This window comes from Peromyscus californicus, unplaced genomic scaffold (assembly GCF_007827085.1).
Source record: "Peromyscus californicus insignis strain IS unplaced genomic scaffold, ASM782708v3 Scaffold_9__1_contigs__length_137607984, whole genome shotgun sequence".
Taxonomy (NCBI): Eukaryota; Metazoa; Chordata; class Mammalia; order Rodentia; family Cricetidae; genus Peromyscus; species Peromyscus californicus.
The window spans coordinates 10,938,309-10,953,484 of record NW_026294617.1 but is presented as its reverse complement, the minus strand read 5'-3'; the positions used below and the strand labels follow the sequence as shown (position 1 = coordinate 10,953,484).

The 15,176-nt window shown below is 39.3% G+C and overlaps 1 protein-coding gene across 13 annotated transcripts in view; it reads left to right on the top strand.

Moving 5' to 3' along the window:
- LOC128106497 (EGF-like and EMI domain-containing protein 1) overlaps nucleotides 1–13,321 on the top strand; it is a 719,003-nt gene extending 705,682 nt beyond the window's left edge. For 8 of the 13 annotated variants that reach the window (XM_052732015.1, XM_052732014.1, XM_052732013.1 and 5 more), the window contains 5 exons: nucleotides 2,888–3,016; nucleotides 5,962–6,090; nucleotides 7,367–7,495; nucleotides 12,214–12,387; nucleotides 13,005–13,321. In XM_052732015.1, coding sequence (XP_052587975.1) covers nucleotides 2,888–3,016; nucleotides 5,962–6,090; nucleotides 7,367–7,495; nucleotides 12,214–12,387; nucleotides 13,005–13,036 — 593 coding nt within the window. In that variant the 3' untranslated portion in view covers nucleotides 13,037–13,321. Of the gene's footprint in view, nucleotides 1–1,250; nucleotides 1,280–2,887; nucleotides 3,017–5,961; nucleotides 6,091–7,292; nucleotides 7,496–12,213; nucleotides 12,388–13,004 lie in introns of those variants that run through there. The other 5 variants (XR_008216732.1, XR_008216730.1, XR_008216731.1 and 2 more) reach the window with 5 other exon arrangements.
- Nucleotides 13,322–15,176: the final 1,855 nt, after the last annotated feature.

The window sequence follows — 15,176 nt, the reverse complement described above, 5'->3', positions numbered from 1 at the left end:
TACACGTTAGAACTCATCAATATGGGTTGCTGAGTAGAGGCCTATGAAGAAACTATTTTCCAATAACCTGTTTATAATTAGGATCACATTTCCAATAAAATTGTACAAATATTGATCATTAATCATTACCTAGTTTCTAGACTATCACAGGAAAACTCTGAAACATCTTAAGAAATTGAAATAGTATTGGTGGTAACAAATTACCCTGAGAACTCAATTCCACTTTTTACCCTAAAACCCAAAACCATTGTAGACATCAAATTGGCTGAGCCTAGAGATTTTAAACAGGGGCCTGAAGAAGACAACAGTCACAGAGGGCTTAACAAGTGGTTAGAATATACTGGTCTTTGGGAGTGGAGTGGGTGTGTGTCCCGGGACTGGTGGTTCATGTCTTTAATCTCAATACTATGGAGACTGAAGGGGATCTGGGATCCATGTATAGCCCTGACTGCATAGCAAAACATGAAATATGAAATGGCTATCCCCATTACTGTTCCACATTCTAGGGGGTGTTTTGTTGTTATTCTTATTTATTTGTTCTTCCAAATGAATGTTATAATCATTTATTTAGGGAAAACATGTTTTTGTTGTTTCATTGTATTGTGTTTCCTCAGGAAGAATCACATTCTTAGGTTAACTCATTGTATTCAAGAACAAACAGTTCATCCTTTGTTCCATATTTTATTCCTTATCAATAAAGATGCTGGCTTTAGCATTCACATTAAGATATTCAGGTTAAGGAGCAAATAATTAATTTTCTGATCCATTCGATACCCTACTATATTTTAGTGAATTTATCACAAGGCCTTTCCTCATCTCTGCTGTTTATTATATGAGTTTCCTCTTTAGTCTGATAGCATATGTGATGTAATATTAATGAATTTCTAATACTAAGTTGCCTTACATTACAAGAATAAACACTGTGTGACCATGATTAACTATTTCATAAAGTGCTCTTGGATTCTATATACTTCTGTATTCTGTGATTTTGGCATTGATATCCAAGAGGAAAATGGAGCTGCTTTTATATGCAACATTTTCCAGTTTTTAAAATTGATGTTCCATACACTCAATAAAAAGTATTTGGAAATTTCCTTTCTCTTTCAGTGTTCTGGAATACTCTAAATCTAGATGGTGCCCTGCCTAGTGAAAGTTTGCAGACTCCTCTGTGAATCTGAATAGCTCTTTCTTTTTCTCCCTTTTACTCTTATTCAAATGTTAAGAACTGTTACTATAATTATCTTATCTAGGTTTTCTGCCTCAAATTAGGATGGTTTGGGTAAGTTTTTCTCTATAGCATTTCCCATTTCATTACATTTTGGAATTTTATTTATATTATGATTGTGATAATTGCAATATGGATAGTAATTTTCTTCACCTTTTAAAAAGAGCATGTGTGTGTGTCTCTGTGTCTGTGTGTGTTTGTGTGTGTAGGTGTGCTTTGCCTGTGTGTATGTCTGTGTACTGGAGGGTAGAAAGGGGGACTGGATTGTTGTTGGTTGCTTTTGCTCTTTTGAGGGGCCCTCCACCCAGCTCCCAAATAAATCACACACAGAGGCTTCTTCTAAATTATAAATATCCAGCCTTAGCTTGGCTTGTTTCTTGCCAGGTTTTCTTAACTTAAAATTATCCAATCTGGAGAACATTCTACAAGCAAATTGTGATATAGTATCCTTGGTTGAGTATCTAATATTCTTTATTTTCATGAGACCCTCTTGATGCATTTCTGCCATTTGGGGGACCACAGTCGAACAGCAAGGGTCTATGGATGTACTCAGCTGAACTATGCTATGAGCCTCGTGTGCTATTCAGAATTTTCTAGTAGCCACATTATTAAAGTGAAAAAATGAAAGTCATTTTAATAATACATTTTTTGAAACTATCCATCTAAAATATTATTTTAGCATGTAAAGTTATACTTATGTTTATATAAATATAATATACAATAAATGTATAATATGTACATATAAAAAAATTATCCAATCTGTCTTTGGCCTCGGGGCTTTTATCTTTCTCTATTCCTGTATACCTTTTCTTCCCTTCTGACTTTGTTGTTGTGGCTGGGTGGCTGGCCCCTGAAGTCCTCTTCTGTCCTCTCCTGTCCCTTGACTTTTTTCTCTCAGATTTCTCCTTCTATTAATTCTCTCTGCCTGCCAGCCTCACCTATCCCTCTCTTGCCTCGCCATTGGCCATTTGGCTCTTTATTAGACCATCAGGTGTTTTAGACAGACACAGCAACACAGCTTCACAGAGTTAAACAAATGCAACATAAACAAAAGTAACACACCTTAAAATAACCTTCTCCAACATTGGATCTCCTATAACAGAAGTTATAGATGGTTATGCACTGCTGTGTGGGCACTGGGATTTGAACCTAAGTCCTCTGCAAGAGCAGCCAGTGTTGTTAACCACTGAGCAAACTCTTTCCTTCACCTTGTAAACAATGGTATGTGTTTGTGCTTTGTTCATTTCTGGGTTGTTGGGCTGGAACCCAGTCCCATATGCATGCTAGGTACGCCCTCTACCACAATGGTCCTCAACCCTCCTAATGCTGTGACTCTTTAATACAATTCCTCATGTTATAGTGACCCCCACAACCATAAAATTATTTTGTTGCTACTTCATAACTGTAATTTTGCTACTGTTACGAATCGTAATGTATATATCTGATATGTAGTATATCTGACATTGGGGGGGGTCAAGACTCAGGAATTGAAGACTACTGCTTACCACATACCTAGACTGTGAGTTCTCCATTTTAATTGGGTTAGTTGGTGGTTTATGTGTACTCATTTCTTCCTTAATGATAGTTTTTCACCATCTTTGAACTTATTAATTTTTAATGGTCTTTGGACAAATCCTAATATTTTGGTGTTTTCTTCCTCAGCATGTTCTTCTGGTAATTATGGCCCAGACTGCAAATTCAATTGCTCATGTCAGAATGGTGGGATTTGCAGCAGGCTTTCTGGAGGCTGTGAGTGCCCCAGCGGGTACTACGGACAAAGCTGTGAGCATGGTAAACAGTGTGTGCTATATGGGGAGGTTCTAAACTTCAGAACTATTTTAAATCATAGAGAGAGTATATTCATATTAAATCAAATTACACAACTTTTAGTGAATATTACTGTAAGTAGAGCGAGTTTCACAGCTTAAATTGAAAATTTAGATTTTAACAATTACCATGATGAAAAAAAATTGAACTTTAAAATTCTTAGACTTTTCTACCTCTAACTGGCTCAATGATCCCACTATTACTTGGAAATACACTCAGCAGACAGACACCCCATGAACCAGCTGTGAGTCTGTCCCAGGTGGCCTTGGGCAATAATAGATGGAATTGCTGCTTAGATCGCACGTGATCCATGACTTGATTCTGAAAGATCTGCCTTCACTTTGTCTTTCAAAATTGTTTCTAAGACCTGCTATATTTGCACTCCACAGTTTAAGCTAAAAATGAAAAACAAGAAGTTTAGACAATGACCTGGCCCCCGAGAGTCCTGATTTGACAGTATTACTCAGAGGGCACACATGAGAGTGTGGACTCTAGCATTTGTCCTAGACAGCCTACCTCTGCCGGCTTTACCATCTGCATAGTGGGTTAATAAAGGTTGTCATGAGGACTAATAGGAAATCATGTTTAAGCACTGAGCATGGAGATGAATGGCCAGAGCTTGGTGGATGTCAGTTACTTAGAATGCAAAGGATTTTCCAAAGTGTCTGAAATGCTATTAACCATGTTCCTATTCTTTCAACCTCAGGAATAGGAATGGGCATCACCAAGCATTTGGGGATTCAAACTCTTGTAACTAATCTGGTGTTTTAGGGCTAAGAATGCAAAATCAGACATTTTGTGGTTTTTGTTCATTTGTTTCCTTTGTTTTGTTTTTGAAATTGAAGTAAGAGGTGAAGGAAAGAAAAAGTATTTATTCAGAACCCATCACATTTATACTATAAGGTTACAAAGAGTGTTTTAGATTAAGGAAATACCACCAAGATGAGATAACTTAGAAGAGCGGGTATATTGCTGTTTATTAGGAACAAGGGGTTGGCATCGTTATACCTGCGGGATTGTAGAGTGAAAACCCAGGCCCTTTCTCATTGTTGCTACAGATCCTCAAGTCCCATCTCTGTGATGCGCTTCCTCTAGCAAGGCATCACCTCCAACAGGTCTTGTTATGCCCCTGAACAGCATCACCAGCTGGGAAGCAAATGTTCAGACACAGAGCTTATGGGGGAACAGTTCACAGTGAAATCACAGGCTAGGATATAAAGCATAACTGGACTGGGATGAGAATGGAAATGCACAAATAAAACAGTACATCAGGATAACAATCCACTGTGATGGTGACTGAAATATTAAAGAGAAAGAAAAGATGCATCTAAATTTCCAAATTAAGCAACTTAGAAACATAAGATTATTTAGTAAAATGGAAAATCAAGCAATGCAACCATTATTCCTCAGTTTTATATATAACTAAAGAAAGGAAGACACAGGAATCGTCTGTGTATTCTCTATCTAACATTCATAAGATCAAAAGGAGAAACTGTACATTTCCTTTTACTCAATAGTTACAATGAGGTCAGTAAAGGGAATGTTTATGTTTTGTTTATGTTATTTAATTCCTTTTGTGTTTCCTGATTTTCCTCTGCCCCACTGGATATTGGAGACGCATCATCTACACTAAGAATATTCAACGTTACATTCCTAAAAAGGAGGTGGGAGAGAGGGATGGGGGTGATTAGGGAAATAATGAATAATTGTCAGGTGAGTGGATTTTGTAAAACAGATGAGTGATCACATGAGAGAAAACTCAAGGAAGGAAATGGAAATTTTTTTATTCATAGTCAAGTGTAGTTCCTGCTACTCCAAGGTGAGCATCTCCATGAGAAGATAAGTTTATCCTACATGGAAATGCACTGGGCTGGTGTTCACAGTCCAAAGATATGTAACAAGTGCTCCCTCAGATGCCTAGACACAAAAAATATCAGTCTCTTCCAAACCTGGAGCTAAGACAGAGTGTTCTGGGCTTACTAAGATAACTCTGCTTTCTGTTTAAGAGGACATCCTAAGAAACTTTTCAAACTTTAAACCCCACTGACTGTAAAAGCTAACTTACTCATAAAATGCCACCCTACTGTTTATACAATATATTTTCTGTCTTCCTCATCCTCTTTGTCCTGCTTTTTCATCCTCTCCTGTTTCCTTCATGTTCAGCCCCTGGGAGTTCACTCCCAGGACTTCAAATACAAATACAAATAAATCACTTTTCACACACAGTGTTTTATTTGTTTAAGGAATTTAATTCAATATTAGTATCGCTAGATTTAGCCTGAATCAGAAGTTTAGGTTTAGGTTTTAGATGTTTTCATTTCTTTTCTGTTTGTGTGATAAAGTAATTGAGGAAAAGAGCTTGTCTTGGCTTAGAGTCCCACAGGGATACCATCTGTCCTAACAGGGCAGATTTGAGATTAGGCAATCTAGGAGCAGGAGACTGGCTGGTCATGTTGTTGTAGCTACACTCAGAAAGCAAAGAGTGAGCAGAGAGGGAATGAGGCTATTCAGCTTCCAGGCCTGACCCCAGTGTTCCTCCAATAGATCCACCTAAAGGTTCCACAAATATTCCAAACAGTATGAGCAGCTTGACACCAAGAGTTCAAATATGTGTGCTTATGGGGACATATCACCTCTAAACTACAACAGGAGGGTTGTAGTGCCATCTTTGGCCAACTACAGTACATCAAAGCAAAATAACATTAAGAAGATATTTCAGATCTTCTCATGGGCTTTACTAGTTTTAGAAAATAACATAAACCCACTTTTTTATGATTAATTTCTTGTATGATTCCCTGTACATCTAATTCTTCCCTTTGTATCACTTTTAGGCTTGATAAAAACATGAACAATAATATTTCATCTTGTTTTTAAGTTAAAGATAGCATTTTGACATTTCTATCTTCTAGAATGTCCTCCTGGATTTCATGGCTTTAATTGTGTTCATACCTGTGACTGCCGAAATGGGGCCAGTTGTGATGTAGCAAAAGGACAGTGTGTTTGCCCAGCAGGTTTCTATGGCAACCATTGTGAACAAGGTATGGCAAGGGTGTTTAAAGTACATGTCTGTGAGAATTCTTTGTGAGCATGAGGTCTTCTAATCTATTCATGAACATGAAAATCTAAATCAAATTTGGTCACTTACTCTTTCAATTTATACATTACACTATAAGGAATCTTCAGGGGCCAGTATAATCAGATTCCTCTGCTATTCTTACTAGTTGGTCAACATATTGTTCTCTCATGTAATATCTCAAAATGAAAGCTCTAAGTCAGTATAGGAAAGGGTTATACCTCTGAATAAGATTAAATATTTCATGAAATGCCTAGTATAAGAATGTGACAGACATGCCTGGTTTTGTGGTGTTGAGACCAATCAGAGGAGTTTTGTAAATATTTAAAGACAAGAATTGGGCATTTATCACAAGAGTAACCACAGCTATGAATGTGTATGAAATATGAAAGAAACAGGGATAACCAGCTTGAAATAAAATATTACAAAGTCTTAAAAGATTGGGTCAATTAAAATGTTGCCAAAAACCTGAGAGCATCACTGTGGTCACATAAAGTATGGATTTTTGTATAGAGTTATAACGATGATGATGGTGGTGATGATGATTATGATGATGATGATAAAGATGATAATGTTATAGGGATCATGGTAACTTAATTCTATATGGTGAATCAAAATTTCTGCCTATGAACTTTTCAAGTAGTCTGTCTATATTTTAAAACATCACCACAGCTTTACATATTTTATTTTTGTTCATTTATTACTTGGTAGTTCAATAAGACAGAAACTATTATCTATTTCTGTGTTAAATTCTAGAAATACAGTGGAAAGCATAGGGCATATACTATTCTAGAGAGATAAACAATAATTTTCACATTAATAAAAATAATAAGAGTTGTATACACGGTCTGGCTGCTTAAGATTTTTCAGAAAAGCTTACTTATATTCTAGAACATTATAAACCAGTGTCAAAGTAACTAAGTTTAGAGAACTGGTTGTCAAATCAGTCAGACGGTGAATCTTCTGAGAATTCTCCAGATGTCCTTTGCTGAACAGAAAAAACCACTTTATCACCTTTATCATCTGCACTTGAATCTTAAGAATATCTGTTGATATGAATTTGCATATTCCCTCAGATGTACAACCACAAAAATGTTGATCTTTACCAAACCTGAAGGTAAAACAGAGTGTTCTGGACTTCCTAAGATAACTCTATTTTCTACTTAGGAGGATATTCAAAGAAATTTTGCACCTTTGATAATTCAAGGCGTAATATCCCAGCATGTCTCATTCCTCTGTAGAATGTCCACCTGGAATGTTTGGGGACAATTGTCGTCAGCTGTGTGACTGTAAAGGAGAAAGTTCTTGCCATCCAATCACAGGAAAATGTCTCTGCCCACCAGGGAGGACAGGAGCCAGATGTGAAACAGGTATGATCAAAGAGCAAAAATCTGGAAATGACACCCTGTAAAAAGGCATTGTCCAGCAATGCTTCTTCAGTTTGAGAATCAGTGTGTAGATGTTACATCATAGGTACTCCATCCCAACACCTTAGTTAACAGACTTCCTCAGAGACACGATGAACAGAAGGTGACCCCAAAAACCCACTAGAATAGAAATAAACTATCATCATCTAGGTAATATTCTCAAGGTCCAATAACCCCGATTGTCTTTGGGAACTGATATTTATACTTTGTTTTCCTTCCCACCCACAGAAAGAATGATCTAGAATGTAAAGTTATGATAATTTAGCAACTGTCCAATGAAGAGGGGAGAGTGGATTGAGGTGATTGACATCAAATCACCTGCAGTGTAACTTGATGGATGCTTGCTAGATCAAAAGGTTTTATATAATTCACCTCAGACCCAAGACACTGAACCAACTCAGATAAGACCCCACATTGAATGTTTAATCTCAGGATTTACTTTGCTTATCTTCAAAAGAACAGGGTTAAGGTTACTTATTGTTAAGATCCATTCCTACACTAGTAAGCCATGAGCTTGTGGCCTCTGTAATGGTGAGAGCCTTCCAGGCTTCAAAATATTTCTAGTCACCCAGCATCACTTCACATCCCAGCTCTCTTCTGAGCAATATCAATAGCAGCTGCTTTCCTGGAACACAAGGCAGCATTCTAAAGGGCTTGCGTTCATTTAATGCAGTCCACAAACCCAAGAAGTTGTCCATGTTCCCATTTCTGTTTGATAAAGTAGGATACAGAGGATCTAAGTTAGTAGACAATACAGTATGTGAATGTGCTTAGACTAGAATAGTAGATACACCAACAAGTGTTTGCTGAAAGAATTCTTGCTTCTTTGGAGACATGGTGGACAGAAGTTGCTGCACCCTGTCATATCTGAAATTATTCTGTCAGAACAAATATCTATGACACACATGTCATCCACGGAATGGTCACTAAAAGAGGCACACCTATAGCATTTGTGGTCCCACCTGCATATTGAGAAAAACCACTAATGTTCAGTGAGTGGCTATTATGTGCATGAATTCCCTCGCTGCCATCAGCCTTCTTGTATTATAGAGTAGGAAGAAGAAATCCAAAAAAAAAGTAATAAAGTTCAGTTATTTGCCTATGTTATACAACAAGTAAATGTCCGATTTGAGATTCTGAGTAGACAGTCCAGGTTCAGAGACAGAGTTTTAGTGTTCCATGCCAGCACCTCCCTTTTGTGCTGTTTTTATATTGCACCTCTCTTGATGAAAAGATTTGAGGAATTGATGTTGCTTGTCTGTCTCCATGTGAGACCCAAGAGTCTGCCACTGATTATTTTAACTTAAGACCCACCTGTTCCAAGTCGCAGGATATATTTTACATCCTCAGTGTCCACTGATAGTCACTGGCTGCCATATTATATAGTGTTATATAGAAAATGTCCAACATCACAGAAGATTCTAACATATGAAACTTGCAATGGTTTAACTAATGCCTAGGGCCCAAAAGACGGCTCAGTGGGTAGAAGCATTTGTACCACCAGCCTGACAGTCTAAGACCTATGCCTGGATGCAGGTAAAAAGGTAGATACCAAGTGTGCATCTGTAATCCTAACACTCTTACGGGAAATGGGAGGCAGAGACAGGAGAACCAGTCCAAAGCTCGTGTGCCAGCTCACCTGACCTACACAATGGCACAAAGAGACACCCTCCTTCAGAAACAAGTGCAAAGGCAGGCACCAATTCTTCAAACTTGTCCTTTGACCTTCACACATGCTGTGGGGCACACAAGTACTCACACTCACACATACACATGCAGCAGATGATAACAATATCAGGGCAAGCAAGATGGCTTAGTGGGTAAGGGCACTTGCCGTTAATCCTAACAACTGGATTTGATTCCAAGTCCTATATAGTGTGGAAGGTGAGAACTGACTCTGGTAAGCTGTTCTCTGACCTTAGGCCATTTGTAACCCATCCCCCAAACACACACATATACACACAGACATGGGGGCAGGGAGAATAAATAAATTAAAAATGTGTTTTAAAAATCAGAAGTATAAAATAATACTAGGTACTAATGGAAACTTATGGTGATTGGGATTCAAGGTAAGGGCTCACATTGCTTTGTGTGCCCTAAGTGCTGTACTACAGTCTCTTGCTATGTGTGAGGAAATTACTACATGGCATGGCTCAGTTCTGGTACTGTATCTGCTCTCCATGGAACCTTGAGAGTCCCTCTTGTCAGGGACTCTTGAGGCACCAGGCCTGTATAGATGTACTACAAGGTCTTTTATTTGCATTTTTATTTTCAATTAGTTACAGTTCATCTGCAATATTAACTGTGAGCAGCTGTGTCTATGCAGGCTCCTTAAAGATAAAAGGCCTCATTTTAGCTTAACTCTGGTAAAGGACCTATTAAACAGCCATAATATTAATTCATAAAAGAATGTAACAACTTTTTATTGGATCATTCACCCCTCCCCTTGGTAAATTAACATTTGCAGACATTCAAACAGATGTCTTAAATACACATGGTTATTAACATGAAAATGTGGTATTTTTATAAATTAAAATCAGATTCTCCACTGCTCAGGAGAGATCCTGGCTAATAACTCTTTTGAACAAAAAAAATGTGGTCTTTCCACCAAACTGCATAATCTTGCAAGACTCTGGGCAGAGCTTGTGTGTTGGGCTCATTTTGAAATGATGTATTTTTTTTCTTTGCTTTCCACAGAGCCTAAAATTTAGAGAACAGATTCATCTTTATTTTTATTGAATTAATTTGTTCTTTGTGTATGCATGCATGAGCATGCGTAGTGATATGGTGGGTATGCACATTGAGATCAAAGGACAACTTGCAGGAGTCCTGGGGTTCAAAATGAGGCAATCCGACTTGGTAACAGAAGCCTTTAAGACCTGAGCCATCTTACTGGCCCCACATGCATTTATGAGCAGTGTCTCTGTTTAATGCTGAGTTATCACGAAAATAGTTAATTGAAGCTTTAGTTTATATTTCTGCTTCATATTTAAAATCTAATTGAGCAAGACAAGAAAGCTACAGTGCATTTTAATCTGCCTACATAATGCAAGTCAAAAACAAAATTAACCATGGTAAAAATGCCCAAGAAGAACTTGTGCAGGGGCCTGGAGATGGCTCAGGGAGTGAGCAAATGCACTTGCTTCACAAGCCAGAGGACCTGAGTTCGATCCCCAGAACCCACTCATAGTGGAAGTGTAACCAGAAAGTGGCCATCTGACCTCCACAGGCTGCCTGTGGTACGGGAGCAACCTCATTTACACATACACCATTCACACATGCACACACGCACGCACGCATGCACTAATGAGTAAAATAAAAAGAAAAATATCCCCAAGGACTCTAGTACCTCATTCCCTCTAAGACCACATCTTTGTGTTTATGTTGATATTTCCAAGTTTTTTTTTTTTACTTTCTGGCCTTCAACTGCTTACTTGAGCTTCTGAAAATGCTTAATGTTTTTGTTCTCACATAGTTATGCAAAGGAGGAAGGACCCTTAGATAAGCATTCAGAAACACAGCTCTGTCGCTTTGCAGGAGTATGACAGAGCTATCACGCACCACACCAAACCCATTCACTTCTCTCCAGAGTGGGAGGGCTCCCCTCACTGTCCTGCCCACCTTATAGATATTTGCTGAAAGCCAATGAGGTAATGTGTTAACAAACTTAAAAATAATTTCTTTTATATTTTGAGATTATAATGTAATTACATCATTTCCCCCCTCACCTCTCTCCCTCCAATCCTTCCCATATATCATGCTTTGCTCTCCTTCAAATTCCCACTTTTTACTCTGTTGACTGCATGGGGAGTGCTGGGGGGTGGGGGGTGGAGGGTGGGGGTGGGGCTGTTACAATAACAAAATTAGGTTCTCTAGCCCTTGAATACTTAGAGGTGGCATTCTGTTCTAGGGAGTACGAATCACTTCCTTCCACGGGCTGGGCAGCGCTTTCTTCTTGCCCTCAGTCCTGCAGAAAATGAATGTGTTCATTCTCTGCTAATTCTCTCCCGGACAACAGACTAAGGGCCCACAGATCTCGCTGCCGCTTTAAGTCCTCTCTTTAAATAGCTCTAGTGACCCCCAATCCCCCACCCCCACAACCTACTCTTGGTGGGCACAATGCAATCCTACTTACAGAATCCGAGTCCTTTTAGCACCAACACAACCGCAGACACATTGGAGATCTATAGCCCTTTTGACATATTTTAAGAGACAAGAGTCGAATATAAAGCCATTTCACTTTCAACAACACAAGCACACAAAATCATGTTTTTAACCTAAAGAAAACCTCCACATTGTGCATTCGGAGTGAGCGTTGACTTTTTCTGACCCCAGGCAGCTAATCCATTTCTGTGTCCTGCACAGTGCGACTGCTGTAAATGTTATGGAGTAATCAGTTTCCGAGAAGGCACTTTAGAAATAGAAGTTGCTATCCTCACTTTCCAATGTTCTCAGTAACTTTCTCCTCACACCCACCCTCCCGTTTTCCACCGAGGGACTTTCTTGCTCTTATTACATAACATGCTAGCATCGGGGAAAGATACCACAGAAGAAAACAGAATTTTTCTCCTAGACTCTCATTATCTCATTCGGTTCCAAGAAGTAATAGCGTATTTGAAAGCATATTTGAGTTGTTACGGTTTTTCCTTCCTCCCCCACAGAATGTAAGGCAGGCCACTATGGGCCCGACTGCCTACTGCTCTGTGAATGCTCCAAGGGAGCTCTCTGCAACCCTGTAAATGGCAGCTGTGCTTGCCCCAGGAGGAGAATGGGCCCAACCTGTACGGAGAATGGCTTGGCTCCTGGACAGCCAGAGACCCACAGTTCTTCTGAAGGTGAATAGAATCTCTTTTGCAGCTCTTCAAGAGTGGTTTGTCCTCTTAAGCCGGGCAGGGAAACATGCAGTCACTGGTCTCCTTCCTGACCTGGAGCATCACGAAGTGAAAAAGTGATGCCTTAAGGTTACCACCCCCATGCCCAATTCTCCTTCTCTTGCCCAATTCTCCTTCTCCAGCCCAGTCTTGCGAACTTCCTTTCCTTGAAGGACACACTCCAAAAAAAAGTGTTTGTTCAGGATCCGAACCACAGTAACATTTGAACTAATAAAAGACACTTTTTAGAAAATATGTGCAGGAAGTATTTGAATCTGGAAGGGATAAATGCTTCGTAGTGCAGCTTGGGCTGCACTGAAATATTCACACCTATTCACTGAAAACCCCAGTGCCCTTAAGTAGCTGGATCCTCTTTAGAAATGGCTAGAATTTCATCCATTTACTCTCAGAACCTACTTCCCGGTAACTGTTGCAGACTTCAAATACACTGCATTTTGGACATGGCTTTTATTGTGGGGGATTATTAAGACTTTAGCTGGGGGTGAGGGATCAGAATAAAAACATGACATGCATGTGAACAATGAGTCATGAAAATGTTTAGTGATGTTTTCTGTCTCCAGCCAGCACTCGGGGAAAACGAGGACAGAGCTGATAGAGGTCAAGACCTGGCTGTCTCTGTGGATGCTCCATTTCCCGTAACTCAGAAACAGATCGAAGTAGCCTTACAATCCAAACTACTCATCATTTCCAACAGCTCCTAGTCATTTGTACATGGAAGACGGGACCATTTTGTTTTGGTTCTCAAGGAGTTTACATATGCATTTTTACTTTCAGAATCCTGGCAAATTCACATTAGTAAATAGTAACTTTGTCGACAGAAAATGCTGTTCACTTTGTCCAAGAATTTTCAGAATAAAAACAAAGACTGTTGAAATTAGATGACTAGACTTTATTTGTGTAAAATGACTAGAGTGGCTTTTAAAAATCAAAACTGATTTTGGATAAAATTGCTGGAAAAATTTATGAAAAATACTTTCTGTTGCAAGTTCAGTGGTGTCATTAGTTTTTATGTAGCCTTGACCTCAGCACTCTTGTTTTTCTTGTCGTTCGGGGAAGGAAAGGCAGGCCCTTTCCATGTGCTTTGCTGCTGAGCCTCTGCTCCCCCTTCCTCCGCACACGGAACACACGTGTGACATACCTGCTGAAGGAAGGGGTGGCAAACTGAGCGCTCCTAGATGATACAGAGGATTTAATGAGATCTAGCTCTTAAGACATCCTCTATAAATTTTTGTGACTCTAAGAGGGACACATTCAACTTATTTTCTGTTTTCTTCATACTAGCAACCAAAGTTCTGCTTAGATCGGCAGTTAATGCTATAACTAATGGCTCAAATTAATTGAAAACCATGCTCTATTTTAAATGCTTGCCTATTTCCTTATCAATTGTTTACAAGTCTCTCAAAAATGTAACCCTCTAATCTACAGAGCAATCAACATAAAAGGCAGCAGGAGGGCTTGGGGGATGATGACTGAGCATCAGCATTAGGACCAGAGTGTGGGTGCTCAAAACCCACTTAAATATGGCTTGGTAGTGCAATGGATAGTGCATTGGACTTAAATGTCAGACGAACATGAGCTACACATAATTCCAGCACAAAGTGGAGATGAGAATCCCTGGAGAAAACTGGCTAGCTAGCCAAGACTCATCAGTGAGCTCTGGGTTCAACTGAGAGACTCTGCCTCAAAGAATAAGATGGAGAGTAATCAAGGAAAATTTCCAGTGTTAACCTAGGTCTCCACATGCACACAAACAAGTTTCTGTGCTCTCATGGACACCCACACATTCGCACACAGATTCACTCACACATACACCCCCCATACACACACACACACACACACACACACACACACACACACACACACACACACACACAAGCAATGGTTTTGTTTTGTTTTTCACATCAGCAGTGTGCAGTTCTGGGTTAATATCCCTCTCCCACTCTGGACTCTTCCCATTTCATCATTTGTTAAAAGACAGTAACTATAAAAGGAGGGGAGGTGGCGCGCGCCTTTAATTCCAGCACTCGGGAGGCAGAGGCAGGCGGATCTCTGTGAGTTCGAGGCCATCCTGGGCTACCAAGTGAGTTCCAGGAAAGGCGCAAAGCTACACAGAGAAACCCTGTCTCGAAAAACCAAAAAAAAAAAAAAAAAAAAAAAAAAAAAAGGAGGGAGGAAGAGCACAGAATTATATTTCTTGTCCTTACTTGAGATTTTCCTCTCCATTGACAGAGAGGACAGACTCTGAATTTGATAAGGAAAAACAATGAGATTTCTTTCTGCCTATATTTGCCATTGATACGTAGTGCCCATGTCTTTGCAAATGAGAAGCTGTTAGTAAAATGTTCAGCACATTCTGGGAAAATGTCAGGTGCTTCATACATTATCTCTTTCTACCTCAAAAGCCAAAATAAGTAAATATAAAAGATTATGAGAGAAATGGAACTCAGCATGAATTTGCGTGTCTGGTTGTTGTTGTTGTTGTTGTTGTTATTTTGAGACAGTGTCTCACTCTGCAGCTCTAGCTTTCCTGGAACTCACTATGTAGACCAGGCTGGCTTCTGCCTCTTGAGTGCTGGGACTAAAGGCAAGTGCCACCACATCCGGACTGCATGATTCTTGAGACAAATGGAGTTTCACTTTCCTTCTTGCATAAGCAAGAACTTATGCAAATAACCACAGCTCCTCTTCTTTGTAAAAATTTACAAGTTGCCTCTTTCACATTAAAAATGAAA